General features: G+C 39.7%; 1 protein-coding gene across 2 annotated transcripts; it reads right to left on the reverse strand.

Moving 5' to 3' along the window:
- Nucleotides 1-506: 506 nt before the first annotated feature.
- LOC127428907 (uncharacterized protein C2orf81-like) lies at nt 507-7,636 on the reverse strand. Of its 2 annotated transcripts, XM_051677582.1 has the most exons (4): nt 7,546-7,636; nt 5,822-6,080; nt 4,413-4,628; nt 507-711 (listed from the first exon to the last, which is right to left on the reverse strand). In XM_051677582.1, exons 2-3 carry the CDS (start codon nt 6,068-6,070, stop codon nt 4,431-4,433), a joined length of 447 nt encoding a protein of 148 aa, XP_051533542.1. In that variant the 5' UTR covers nt 6,071-6,080; nt 7,546-7,636; the 3' UTR covers nt 507-711; nt 4,413-4,430. The 2 variants fall into 2 exon arrangements, with proteins under 2 accessions (XP_051533542.1, XP_051533541.1); XM_051677581.1 differs by lacking the exon at nt 507-711 and having other exon boundaries at nt 3,112-4,628.
- Nucleotides 7,637-14,678: the final 7,042 nt, after the last annotated feature.

Below are 14,678 nucleotides of genomic sequence, written 5' to 3' on the forward strand. Positions count from 1 at the left end.
TTAAACCAATGAGGTCAGAGTAAACTGGTCAACGAAAAGCTCATTTGATTGGTTACTAAAAGCAGGTAGACCCGTCTTCCCCTTCGCGCTTGCAAAACTCTTTTCAGTGAGAAATTCGTGGCAAAAGTGTGAGCGCAACAAAGGGAAGACGGAACAGTGTATATCGGATTATTTCTGGAAAATATATAAGCCACAAACAAAAGTCATTAACACTTTTGACGTAATTTATTTTACACATTCAGGTTGAAATACGAAATTACAGATTCACAGCACATGAATTACACGTATGCAAAGCATTAAAGTATTGCTAATTGTTTATTACGCTTTCAACTTGATTTACACCTTTACGCTTTCACAAATCTTACTTGTGCATGCAAATCATTTAGGCACAATTCTGCCTTCATATATATATATATATATATATATATATATATATATATATATATATATATATATATAATTTGCATTTTTACTCCGTTAAATCCTCTTTTCCCTATTTTCAGCTCTTTTGGGAATTCTCTCTGCATCTGTGCTAAAGGGGTTTGGCAAGCAATGAGGCAATTATAGCCTGAGAGTATGAGAAATGTGCTTGCTTTGAGTTCCTTTGCTTATGTGTGGGGGTTCTGATGAAGTCAGGCTTTCTCTGGATTTTTGGATAATTTGGCAGCATCATTTTGTTGGTCAGGAGCCGAAGGAGAAGTTGGTGTATTTCTGTCAAAACATTGTGGATAGTCAGTAACATTTATATTTGATTCAGTTACATTTATGCATTTGGCAAATGCTTTCATACAAAGCAAATTCCAGTGCATTCAAGCTATACATTTTTTTTTAATAAATAGATAAGTTCCCTGAGGAATCAAACCCATGACCTTGGTGTTGCAAGTGCCATGTTATATCTCCATTACAATTTATACAGTATCTACCTTCTGTCAATGTCTTCCTAGGAATTTGCTCTTATGGAAAGAATTTGGTACTTTTATTCACCAATGTGGCATTCAGCTGATCACAATGCATAGTCAGGACATTAATAATGTGAAAAATTACCATTACAATTTGAAATAAATGTTCAGAACTTCTTAAACTACTTCAAAGAATTCTCATCAAAAAATCCTCCATGTGCAGCAATGACAGCTTTGTAGATCCTTGGCATTCTAGCTGTCAGTTTGTCCAGATACTTAAGTGACATTTCACCCCACGCTTCCTGTTACACTTGCCATAGATGTGGCTGTCTTGTCGGGCACTTCTCACGCACTTTACAGTCTAGCTGATCCCACAAAAGCTCAATGGGATTAAGATCCATAACACTCTTTTCCAATTATCTGTTGTCCAATGTCTGTGTTTCTTTGCCCACTCTAACCTTTACTTTTTGTTTTTCTGTTTCAAAAGTGGCTTTTTCTTTGCAATTCTTCCCATAAGGCCTGCACCTCTGAGTCTTCTCTTTACTGTTGTACATGAAACTGGTGTTGAGCGGGTAGAATTCAATGAAGCTGTCAGCTGAGGACATGCGAGGTGTCTATTTCTCAAACTAGAGACTCTGATGTACTCCTCTTGTTTAGTTGTACATCTGGGCCTTCCACATCTCTTTCTGTCCTTGTTAGAGCCAGTTGTCCTTTGACTTTGAAGACTGTAGTGGACACCTTTGTATGAAATCTTCACTTTTTTGGCAATTTCAAGCATTGTATAGCCTTCATTCCTCAAAACAATGATTGACTGATGAGTTTCTAGAGAAAGCTGTTTCTTTTTTTGCCATTTTTGTCCTAATATTGACCTTAAGACATGCCAGTCTATTGCGTACTGTGGCAACTCAAAAACAAACACAAAGACAATGTTAAGCTTCATTTAACAAACCAAATAGCTTTCAGCAGTGTTTCATATAATGGCAAGTGATTTTCTAGTACCAAATTAGCAATTTAGCATGATTATACAAGGATAAGGTGTTGGAGTGATGGCTGCTGGAAATGGGGCCTGTCTAGATTTGATAAAAATTACTTTTTTCAAATTACTTTTTTTGATGGTGTTGTTTTTTACATTACTAATGTCTTGACTATACTTTGTGATCAGTTGAATGCTACTTTCATGAATTAAAGTACTAATTTCCTTCTGAAACAGCAAAATCTGTACATTATTCAAAACTTTTGGCCACCAGTGTGTGTGTGTGTGTGTATATATATATATATATATATATATATATATATATATATATATATATATATATATATATACTACCTCCATTGATGGGATAACCTGGACTTTCAGTTAATTCAGGTAGTCAGCTGACTTCATTTTATTGCCGCATAATGTTGCTGAGCCTAGACCTGACCAATTGAAGCAACCCCAGATCATAACACTGCCTCCAGAGGCTTGTACAGTGGACACTACGCATGACGGGTACATCGCTTTATGCGCTTGCCTTCTTACACTGACGTGCCCATCACTTTGGAATAAAGTAATTCTAGATTCATCAGACCAAATGACTTTTTTGCATTGCTCCACAGTCCAATATTTATGCTCCCTAGCAAACTGAAGTTGTTGTTTTTTTGTTGTTGTTGTTTTGTTTTTTCAGATTAGCCTCAGAAACAAGTGGCTTTCTTGTGGCCACACAGCTGTTTAGTCCCAATCCTGTAAATTCTTGTCGCATTGTGCGTGTAGAAATACTCTTACTTTCACTATTAAACATAGCCGTGAGTTCTACTGTCATTTTTATATACATATATATATGTAGGCCACATTAAAACTGACTTAAAAACTTTTTACCAGGCCTTCATGATTTATTTTTGGTACTTTTCAAATTCTAGACTTTTAATATCAAATTATGAAAATCCATTTTAAAAACACAAATTATTAAATTTTAAAACTATGTTATTCTAAACATAGAGTGAAATAAACACAAACCATTTAAGTATTTGTAAATTTTTCAAAAAATTACTACTGTCCCACAGCTGTGCCGTCATTTCAACTACACCAAACAATATCGCCCCATATAAAGTTTTTTCAAACATTAGTGTACTTGTTGTTAGCAAGTTAACAAATGTGGCAGTGAAGATCATGCTTGAGATGAAGTATAAGTCAAGTGATGTTTGAAGAAAACAAAGAAAAATTAAGCTAAATATCACTTGAGAGCAGAATATTTTTATTGGGCGTCATTTCCAATAAAGCTGTAATTTTGCCGAATTATTTAAAAAGGGGGAAATATTATATAACTGTCTGTATGTATGATACATAAAATGTTAGCAGAACAAGACAAGGGAGTAAGGCATTTTTTTCTAAAACATTAAAAATGTCATTTGCAACACAGAAATCTATTACACACAATACAGAACTTTATGAAAAAATGACAGACATCTCCAGTGATGCATGTACATACACTGTTGGTAGACAAATGTAAAAACAAACATATATATTTATATAGTCCTATATATAACCTATAGTCAAGGTTAACAAATGACAATTTTACAAATCAGTAAGCAGTTTTAAAAATGTACAATATCTCTCTAGCAGGAAAATGATACAGGATTTCATGTTAGACATAGCAAACCTTAAAGGAATAGTTCACCCAAAAATGAAAATGCTCTCATCATTTACTCACCCTCGTGCCTTCCCAGATGTGTATGACTTTTATTAAAATTAAGATTTTTAAAAGAATATCTCAACAATGTAGGTCCTCACAATGCAAGTGAATGGATGCCAAAATGTTGACGCTCCAAAAAGCACATAAATGCTAGTAATCCATACTCCAGTGGTTAAATAAATGTCTTCAGAACCAGTATTACATGTTTTTACATATTTTTGATAGAAATTCTTCTCCCTGCCCAGTAGGGGTTGCATGCATGAAGAATGTGAATCACCAAAAACACAAGAAGAAGAATGTGAAAGTTGAAGTGGAGATTGACTGAGCAGGGAGGAGTATTTATAGTAAAAATGGACTTAAATATTTATCTGTTTCTCACCCACACTGGAGTCATATGGATTACTTTTATGCTGACTCGTGATATTTGGAGCTTCAAAATATTGGCACCAATTCGCTTGCATTGTATGAACCAAAAGAGCTGAGATATTCTTCTAGAAATCTTCATTTGTGTTCTGCTGAAGAAAGAAAGCCATACACGTCCGGGATGGCATGAGGGTGAGTACATGATGAGAGAATTTTCATTTTTGGGTGAATTATTCCTTTAAAAGTTGGATGAGGCTGTCAGTCTCTAACATTCTACATAACATCTCTTCTTGTGTTACATGGAAGAATGAAAGTCATTTGGGTTTGGAATGACATGAGAGTAAATAAAAAATAAAAAATAAAAAAAAATAATTTGTGAAGGAACTAACTATGTTCAATAGGCATTTCATTTCAGGCTGTTTTGGATATCATGTGAACCTAAGATATAATAGGTTCGTGCCAATGCCCCACCTTTTCTTACCTGCAATAACGTTTTGTGCTATTTCTGAGCTAATTTCTGATGTACCACTGGCACACATCCCTCAGCCCAAGAATCAATAGCACAAGGCTGAGGTTCTGAGTCCTCTTGCCAATAGCGTTCACATTCTGGATCATCCCCCTCATCTCTCCCCAGGAAAAGACATTCAATCGTCTGCACCAGGTTATTCTGTGCCCACCACACTGAGAATGGTATCAACTGGTTGAGGGCAGAGAGTTTTTGTATGAGCTAAATGAATGCCTCTTAAAACTTTTTCACTGTAAACATTTTATTTTAACTGGATGAAAATAACAACACTTTTCAGAAAATAAAAAAAGTTAATATAAAGGTTAAAGGTGCTGTAAGTGATTTTATTCATGGAAAGGTACGCAAAATTTTTTCCAACTACCTGTGAGATATTACTGAAATAAATGTTGTAAGATATCTCACCTGTCTCTTTGACAGCTCTAGACACTGTAAACAGCAAGCGAAAATGTGTCCGCGGACACTGAATCTTTTAACGTGTCAATCATTTTGCATGTTCTCATAGTGTTGTAGTTGCAGCGAATTATTGAGACTTACTGCCATTTTTAAGCCATGTTGTTCATATCAGTTGTCAGCTGAGGGCTCTATTTTGCTGCTGTTGTTTTAACAACCGTTTCTGCATGATGTCAGTCTCAATAAAGCTCATTTGGTATCTTTGGAGTGCGGGGTTTTGGAAAGAGAGGGCGTGGCTAATCCAACGGCTCAGTCTCGTGGAAGTAGAACGGCTAAAATCACTTACATCACCTTAAAATAAAGAGCCAGAAATAAGCATGAGATGTCAATGGTAGCAGTCAAGCAGGGGAAGTGACTCAATTAAGCAAATCTAAGTTTGACATGTTTTCTTATAGAAATGTTAACATCCTTCCAAAAAAGTGAGTAATAAATCAAAGATTAATCTCTCATCTAAACACTCCTGTTATGTTTTGTCATAAAATGACAAAATAAGTTACTTTTTGTTCATCTGACTCCAGAAAAATTGCTTTTTTTTAGGTCATCAAAGCAACTTTTAAAATGGCCGCCGAACAGTGGTAGCACATAATCCCAAATAACTCAAGAACGAAACATTTGTTTGGCTCCAAATAAAAAGTTAAATTATACCAACAAATATGTGTATTTCCTCTGCAACAACGAATTATTCTCTTGCTTTCTGTCTTTTTTAAAAATGTAAGTGGGCTTATATGGTACATAGGCTTAATAGTGTCACTTCCCCCTATATTTCACACAACTGATAATGATTGCTCACCAAGATTTTGTATCAAAGGAAATATTACAACTTTATGCAGACTGAGATGAATGGCAAAGGAAAAGGCAAATGGGATGCCTGGCATAAACACAAGTTGAAGAAAAGGACATCTGAATCAGCGCACCTGTCTCTGTAGATACACCTGATAGCATCTGTCCATCACAACTTCCATCAGTTCTGCTATAATGTCCGCCACTATCTCCTCACCCTCCTCCTGTTTGAGCATGCTGTTCCAGGCAGATTCAGTAAGGCGGCCCGGGACAATGTCTACAGCCTCAACAGACTGGACCAGGGGCGGGGGTGGACCGGCACTAACTGGACCAGAATCAGTGCGGCTCTTTTCGGCCTGTGACTTGGCAGCTGAACGAGGCATGCTTAATTCTCTAGCAAAAATAGCATTTAAATAAAATAAAAACAAGGAGGGCACAGTCACAGTAACCCTAACCATTATATTAATGTTATATAACCATTATATTAAATAAGCATTTTTGTTTTTTGATGATGTTTTGCTTATTTGTTTGGTTTTTGAGGGGGCATCCTGACTCACTTGGTGAACACGCAATGTAACAGACTGTGCTAAAATATTATTGTAGTTCAATACAGAATAAACAAAAATAAAAATTAAGAATTAAGGTAGACCATGGCTAGTTGTCTCGAAGGGATAGTCACAAGGGCTATATCTCAGTGAATATAATATTTTGAGTCACAAATGTTTGTTTTCTCTCATAGTATGTTGGTTTCCAACACCTAGTTCAAGACTGTCTGAAATTAGGACATATTTTGTGAATTCTATCCTTCAAACTAAATTCCAACATCATCATATTTTATAACCACACTGAGATACATTCGGGCAAAGGTCACCTATATTATAAACCATGTTCAACCTGTTTGTGTTTTCATTTATTGTTTTGTATCATAATTGTTTTGCTGTTAATAAGTCTATAAAAGCCTATAGCCTTTTTAATGACAGGTTCCCATTCTGACAACTTACCTCATATAGTGTGATAACATGCCATGGTCAATGTTTGATTAATGAACTGTATCCTTTTTCCTGGGCAACAACGGAGGAAAGGACCATAGCTTTTTTTGTAGTTATATTTCACCCAAAAATGAAAATTCTCTCATCATTTACTCACCCTCATGCCATCCCAGAGGTATTTGACATTCCTTTTTCAGATCAATATTATAAATTATTGATCAGTAGGTGGAGATATACACGAAAACTGTGAATCACCAAAAACAAAGAAGAAGAATGCAAAAGTGAAAGTGGAGACTGATAGTAAAAAAGGACTTAAATGTTGATCTGTTTCTCACCCACACTTATCATATCGCTTCTGAAGATATGCATTTAACCACTGGAGTCGTATTAGTTACTTTTATGCTGCCTTTGTGTGCTTTTTGAACCTTCAAAGTTCTAAAGTTCTACAGAGCTGAAATATTCTTCTAAAAGTCTCCGTTTGTGTTCAGCAGAAGAAAGTCATACACATCTGGGATGGCATGATGGTCAGTAAATGATGAGAGAATTTAGGTGAACTAACCCTTTAAAGGAGCAATTTACTAAAGAACAACCCCACCCTGAGAAATATTCACTAGAGTGAAAATTGAGACAACACGCCCCGCTCTACCTGTATGATATGGTTATTACTTATTATTTAAGGAATAGCTTTTGTATAGCGCCCAAAGGACTTCAAAGCCTCAGTTTGAATGGACATGACGCCTCTGATGTTATAGCCACATTATAGCTTAATTATGGAATTAGGTTTGAAATCATTTTAAAAGTATTTCACCATTCAGCACCCAGCACAAGCACAATAACAGAAAAGTTGTCATTAAAATGATAACACTCACCCGTGTGACTGTTGCCTACGGTCATTTCTCTTAAAAGAGATAGATGGCGACTGTGTACATGTTGAATTTGTGTGTTGTTGACTTCGAACTATGGTTGCTAGGTAACCAGCTTCACTTACGGCTTGACGCTGTATACGCTGAAAGCATCGAAGTGAACATTCTAAATGACGCGCGGACAACACGGACCAATTAGCTGTGAGCTCGAGTAATAAAGTGGCTAGACTGCAGCACTAGCAGGCCGAGAGGGTCCTTGCTGCAGACTGTAGCGCGATGACGTAGTGGATCTAATCATCTGCGTAGCGGATTTTGGTGTCGTAGTGGATATTTTGGTTTTATGCTTTACACTGAGTACATTATTACTTAGTATTAAAGTATTACACTGAGTAACACATTTGTTTAATATAGCTTAGCTTTTAAAAATGGTCATAACCATGGATTTCGTAAATTACTTTTCCTTGTTTTTCCTCCACCCACAGAAAACATATAAATTAAGCAATATACTTTTCACTATAATGTGCTCCTCATTTTAACATCTCTGCTTTACATAAATGTCATGGGGTGAACTATCTGTATTTGTATATTAACATGTAGTGGTCAAACATACTTGGAAGTATGCAAAAGTGAAATTAAAATTAATCTGGAGTGCTTTAAAAATGGCGCGCTCAGCACACGGAACCGAATGGAGCACATCTGTTACTCTGAGCATGAGTTGTGGAGCACAGAACCGCTCTGAATACGCTGTAATAATGCTTATACACAATAACAACAGGACAGAGCATCGTGCATTGACTTTGAAGCGAACAGCTTGATTTATCTATTAATTTAATTAAATCGTCGTAGCCCTTTGCAGTTAAATAATCGCACAATGTTATTTTAATTAAATGTGCAGCCAGTATATACGTGTGTGTGTGTTAAATGAAAATGTACTGTATAATGACTGTTAAATACGCTACAGTAATAAAACCAAACATTAAAATGTGAATACGCATGCGCATTAAAACATCCACTTCACCACTAAAATCCAATACGCATGGGATTAGATCCACTATGTCATCGCGCTACAGTCTGCAGCTAGGAGCCCTTGGGCAGGCCCGGTTCTATGGGGGTGCTTAGCTCCCTCAAACAAACCTTAGAGCACCCTCAGTTGGAGAACAGGGCAAACTACTGCCCGCAGGTCGATTTATTATGAACGTTTTTTATTAGATCTTTCATTTATCTGGCTTTGGGACCTATCACGCATCCACAGACTTTTAATATGCTCAGGGTTGCCAGATAATAGATGCATGACCGCAATCAGAGATTCATATTAGAGAGGCGGATTTAGGCATGGGCGATATCTTGCGGTGGGGTGGTGGCAGGAGGCACTCACACAGACCCCACCCCACAAACCCCCACCCCCGTCAACAAGGCGCCATACAACCAAAAATATTTCGCCTTATGTCATACTTAATTTATGCAATCTGGCAACCATGCATGCGAGTGCACGCGATTTCTCTTCGAAAAAAATATTGCTCAATAGTGCAATATTATGCTCAAAGAAAAGTGTGATGCAGCCTCTCCTTGTCCATTCGTGAGGTTGCGTGTGCTGTTTAGTGCCAACAGACCTGTTCAGTGATGAACTTTAGTAAAATCCCAATAGATCTTCGCATCATCGCGAGAGAGGAAAATGTTTGTTCTTTGTGTTATTTGCAAAATGCTGAAGTCCCTCACACCTCACACCTGTATGTGAATGTTTCTCTGGCAGTAATTATTTATCAGTGTCATGCAGTCTGTTTTATTAAGTTGTGTGCTGAATGGGATGCAAAACAAACCATTGACGAGACCCACATCATGACCCATGAGCGTGAAAACAGGTTGATAATGTTTTGAGAATAAAACAACTTTGTCTACTTTGCAGCAAAAATTAAAATAATCTTTTAGAATCTATAATTTCAGAATATTTTATTTTACTATTAAACCAGACTCCTGATGAAGAGTGTTAAATTGAAAACTAAATTACCACTGCATTGAAGTATGGTAAAATAAACAATTAATAATTATACAGAGCCTTTATTCAGTTTTAATAAAACATGATAGAAAAGTAGCAGCAAAACTCCAAGCAATTGCAGAATGGTCCTATCAGTATACACTTCAGAAAACTGTAGCTGGGGCCCGAAAAAACCGTAAGGAAGGGAGACAAATTGGTGTAAGTCGAACGGTGTGGAAAATGCAGTTTTTTCACGGGACATGGGAGTTAAGGGGATCTGCCAATATCCCTTTGTTAAATCCAGTGTTGAATAAAAGCGAGCCACGCCTAACCGATCGAGCAGCTCATAAATCTGAGGCATCAGGTATGCCTCAGATTTAGACACTGACTTTTCTGTAATCCACACAGAACAGGATCGAGCCGTCACTCTTTGGAACCAACACCACCGGGCTGGCCCAGTCACTGTGGGATTCTTCTATTACCCTCATATCTAGCATGGCCTTTAATTCGTCCTGAACCACTTTTTTTTGTGTTCGGGTAATCGGTAGGGACGACTGTGTACCACTACCCCTGGGATCGTTTCGATATGATGCTCTATGAGATTCGTACGACCGGGAAGAGGAGAGAACACATCAGAGAATTCTCCTTGCAACCTGGCAACCTCTGTGACTTGTGAAGGTGAGAGGTGGTCTCCGCAAGTGACTCGATCAGGGAATTTTAAGTTCACCTCCGGTCCAAGCTCCTCCCTCTGCAGAACCACCATCACCAACGTTAAGGAGACCGCCTCTCTCCATGGTTTTAAGAGACTTAGGTGGTAAATCTGACATGCTCCGCCTTTATCCATTCGTTTAACCTCATAATCGATTTCCCCAACTCACCGTGTGACCTCAAAGGGCCCTTGCCACTTAGCAAGTAATTTAGAACTCGATATGGGGAGTAATACAAGGACTTTATCTGCCGGTGTAAATTCCCGTAGTCGAGTACCCCAATATACAGCCGGCTTTGACTTTCTTGAGCCTGGAGCAAATTCTCCTGTGTTAATTACCCCAGTGTGCGGAGTTCTGCTCTCAGGTCAAGAACGTATTGAGTTTCGTTTTTGCTGTTTGAAGGTCCTTCCTCCCAATTGTCCCATATGATGTCAAGCACGGAACGTGGTGCTCTTGGGGTGGCTGGCGGATTCACCAGCTGACATTCATGGCATGCCGCACACCATCTGCAAACATCCCTGTGAATGCTCAGCCAATAGAAATGGGCCATTAGATGGTTCAGTGTTTTTTCCTGCCCTAAATGACCTACCATCGGATTATAATCAGCCGTCTGGAATAACATTTCCCGATGCCTCTTTGGTTCTAACAATTGGGTTGTATTTTCCTTTGTCTGAGCGTCCTGTGTCACACGATACAACCGATCCTTGATAATTGAAAAATACAGATATGCGAGTGCAATGTCTGACTGGAGAAGTTGATCATCAATCACTATCACTTGACTGAAGCATGCCTAAGGGTCTCATCTCACGTCTGTTCCAGAGGGAAATCCCCTGCAGGGAATCCACAAGGGCTGGGGAAGCCGCACTTCCCTCTCCCTTACATCATCCTGGCACGGAGCTGAAGTAGATGGCCAAGGCTCCGCCTCCCCAGCCAGTGCATCACAAACCACACATCGAAACACTCTGTTACAGGACCCATCCACACAGATTTCCCTCAATAAAGCAGTAAATGCCGGCCAATTCGTACCCAAGATTAGTAGATGGGTGGGGCAGGGAATAACTGCAGCCTCTACACTATGCTTTTGTCCCCGAAATTGAATGATGGCCGTCACTATCGGGTAATTTTGAATATCCCCATGCACACACCTTACCTTCACCTGCCAGCTTGTATCCAAAACCTCGGATTGAATAAAGCCTTGGTGAATGGAGGTTTGATTACAACCTGAACTGACCAAGGCTTGATATGCATGTATGTTTATACTCACAGGTATCTGGTACGCTCCTGCACAATCGGGGGCGGCCTGTGGCTCATTAGGGACCGGGACAAATGTCTCCTCCTTCATCGTGGCGCATCGATCCTGAAAATGCCCAGGACCCCTGCAGCTCCAAAAGACTGGCCCAGATTTCACACCCACGGCAGCGGATTCACCAGCCTGTGGGGGAGAGCGGAGAGGGTTAGGGGAAGCCAGCGGGAATGGCCCACAGGACCGGGGGACCGGTTTTGGGGAAGGCATTCCCCGTTTCCAAGCGGGGAAGGGAAGGGAGAAAGAGAGAGAGAGAAACCGTCCCCTGGATACACCGCTATATGGTCCTCAGCCAACTGGATTGCCTCCTCCAGCGACGCCAGATGGTGGCACTGGACCCACTCTGCTGTCCCCTTCAGCAGCCGGGAGACGAACTGCTCCAGCACCACGATGTTGATGATGTCGTCGGCGTCACCCTCCTCCTCAGCCAGCAACCACCACCGGCATGTGTCACAGAGCTGTTGTGGCCGACCTCGCTCAGCGTTAGAGTGCGGAACCGCAGGCGATGCTGTTCCAGACTCGGCCAACCCATTGTAGGATGGCTTTCTTCAAATTGGAATACCCAAGGAGGCTGGCCACCGGAAGTTGGTGTGCTGTGAGTTGGCTTCCCCAGACAGCAACGGTAGCAGATGGACCGCCCAATGTGAGCTCAGCCACTTCAGGGCTCTGGCTGTGTGAAGGCCTCCGGCCGCGTTACATGGGGTCCTGCTGCTGCTGGGGTTACGGCTGAAGCCCCCTCCTGGGGCAGCAAGCTCTGCAACACCTGCCGGTCCTCCGCTTGGGCGGAGCACCTCGAAGCGCTTCTCCTGCTCCATCCGCAGCTCCATGAGGGCCTGGTGTTCTGCTTGGTGGATGCTGGTGAGGGACTTGAAGACTTCTTTCAGTGGCGAGGACATCATGGCAGCATATCATTCCTCCTTCCGGGGTTTCGGTACCACTGTGGCAAAAGTTCTTAACTCTCTCAAGGAGGAAGCGGGAGATGGCGAATCAAACTCAAAAGGTATTTTTACGTTTTGGCTGCTGCCTTTTTTTCTGATTAGGAAGGTGATAGGAGTCTTGGACGTTGATCCACTTCTTCCTAGCACTATCCCCTAGAAAAGTTTACATCATCTTAATAAAACATGTAGGCATGAGCTCTGTAGCCTATTACTAGCTACAAATGTGATGGTACACAAAATAAATGCTACAAACTAATAAAATACTACATATTATACAAATCATTTATCGATAATGGCATTTATTGATTTTATGGACAAATTACGCTTGCAATTGTTTTGTAAGCCATTGAACATACAGTATTTTGATGTGGTCTCATCTCGGCCCATTCTAGTTCTGAGACGCTTGAATCACACGCTCGCGTTGCGCCCATTCAAAATATTAACTCAGAAACAGATCTTATCACATTCCGTCCTCAGGACTGATTTGCGCCAATAGATCTGAAGGTTGGTACTTCATGTACCAATTACACCGCATTACAGGTGTTTTTTTTAGATTCGCGTTCAAGCAAAATGCATATCAATTTAAAGTCCTTCATTTCAGTCTGTCTGTGGCTCCCCGCACATTCATGAAATGTATCGATGCAGTGCTCGCCCCATTGAAAATGAGTGATTGGTAATTACTAGCCAATCAGAGGCACTACTGAGAGAACACAGGCACTTGCTGCATTGACATATGTAAAATCTGGTCAAAAGCACACTTTTCCCCAGCCAGTAAATCTCCTTTTTTAGGAGTTTATGCATGTGCACCTCATGAACGAGCGCATACAGACCATTCTTCTGTGTTTCAGTTAAAACAGAAAAAAACATTACCACTGAAGTAATTTCATTTTCATGTGCATCGTGGTGACTCGCCACTGTCTGGCGGCTCTAGCACCATGGACAGTACCAGCCTTCTACCAACAGGGTGTTATGCTGGGTCAAGTTTTCAGAAGGAAAGTGCTGACCACAAATGCATCCAACACAGGTTGGGGCACGGTGTGTGATGGATGCCCGACTTGGACAGGTGTGAAACGACCGTAACATGTCAACCGCCTAAAGCTTTTCATTCCAATATTGAATCACCACATTCTGATTAGTTCGGACAACATAACAGTAGTGGCGTATATATGTCGCCATGACACGCTGGCCCAAGTATGGCTGGCGAAACGCAAGTATGCATTTCTCCCGGTGCACCTCCTTCAGTCTGTCATCAGCAAAGTCTGAGTGGACATAGAAACAGTTCTGTTAATTGTGCTGAAATGTCCCAATCAGTCCTGGTTTCTGGAGATGTTAGAAATACTGGATAGGCCTCCATGGGAAATACTGTTGAAGACAGATCTTCTCTCTCAAACACAAGGCACGGTTTGGCATCTCCAGCCAGAGCTGCAAAGCCTACACGTGTGGCCTTTGAATGGAGCACAGCGGACGAGCCAGAATTGGCTTAGTCGGTTATGAGTAATAATGCTTTTGAAAACTTTATCGTTACAGTTATCGTTATAGTTATAGTTCTTGGTGTGAACGGCCCTTAACAATTTTAATTGGTAACATTTTATTAATGAAATAAAATATATTTTAATGAACACTGTAAAATGCAAAATAATAAATAAATACATTTAGAATATTTAGTAAATAGGTCTTAAAGATATAACTCCTAAACTAAGTCTATAATATGTTGTCTCATCTAATGAACTAAGAAAGTAAAAGAAAGGATTAAGATAGACTGAAGCCTCAGAGATGTAGTCTTTGCAGAGAGCGAGGAGAGAAGAGCTGAAAAGGTATATGTCCGAACATATATAAAACAAATCTGCGTGCGATTTTGATTTCTCTCAATGTTTTTGTGTAGCAGAGAAAACAACACATTCAGCCTGGGTCTCGATGGCATTCAGGGCCTAAAACTTTGTAAGCAGTATTATTTAAGACAAAACTGTTTTTATCATAACCTAAAAAAAAAAAAGATCACTTAGGTAGGTATCAAGAGTAACAAAAATAGTCACTGAAAAGAAATACTTAATATCCCTGCATACATTTGGAGTATTATCAAGTACATTGATGACATGACTGCATAGATAAATGAATATATAAAAATGGATATATGAATATTGCTTAATAGTGGATTAAAATTGATTACAAGAATAATATCATATAAGCAAAGTATAAAATAAAGAAAATCGTCTATCCAC

Source organism: Myxocyprinus asiaticus, chromosome 38 (assembly GCF_019703515.2).
Source record: "Myxocyprinus asiaticus isolate MX2 ecotype Aquarium Trade chromosome 38, UBuf_Myxa_2, whole genome shotgun sequence".
Lineage (NCBI taxonomy): Eukaryota > Metazoa > Chordata > Actinopteri > Cypriniformes > Catostomidae > Myxocyprinus > Myxocyprinus asiaticus.

Excerpts from the sequence above, each read along its gene's own strand:
- LOC127428907 (XM_051677582.1), bottom strand. The coding sequence starts at position 6,070 with ATGCCTCGTTCAGCTGCCAAGTCACAGGCCGAAAAGAGCCGCACTGAT. Across the intron at positions 4,629-5,821 it reads AGGTGTATCTACAGAGACAG|TTGATACCATTCTCAGTGTG; the intron begins GTGCGCTGATTC and ends GCCCTCAACCAG.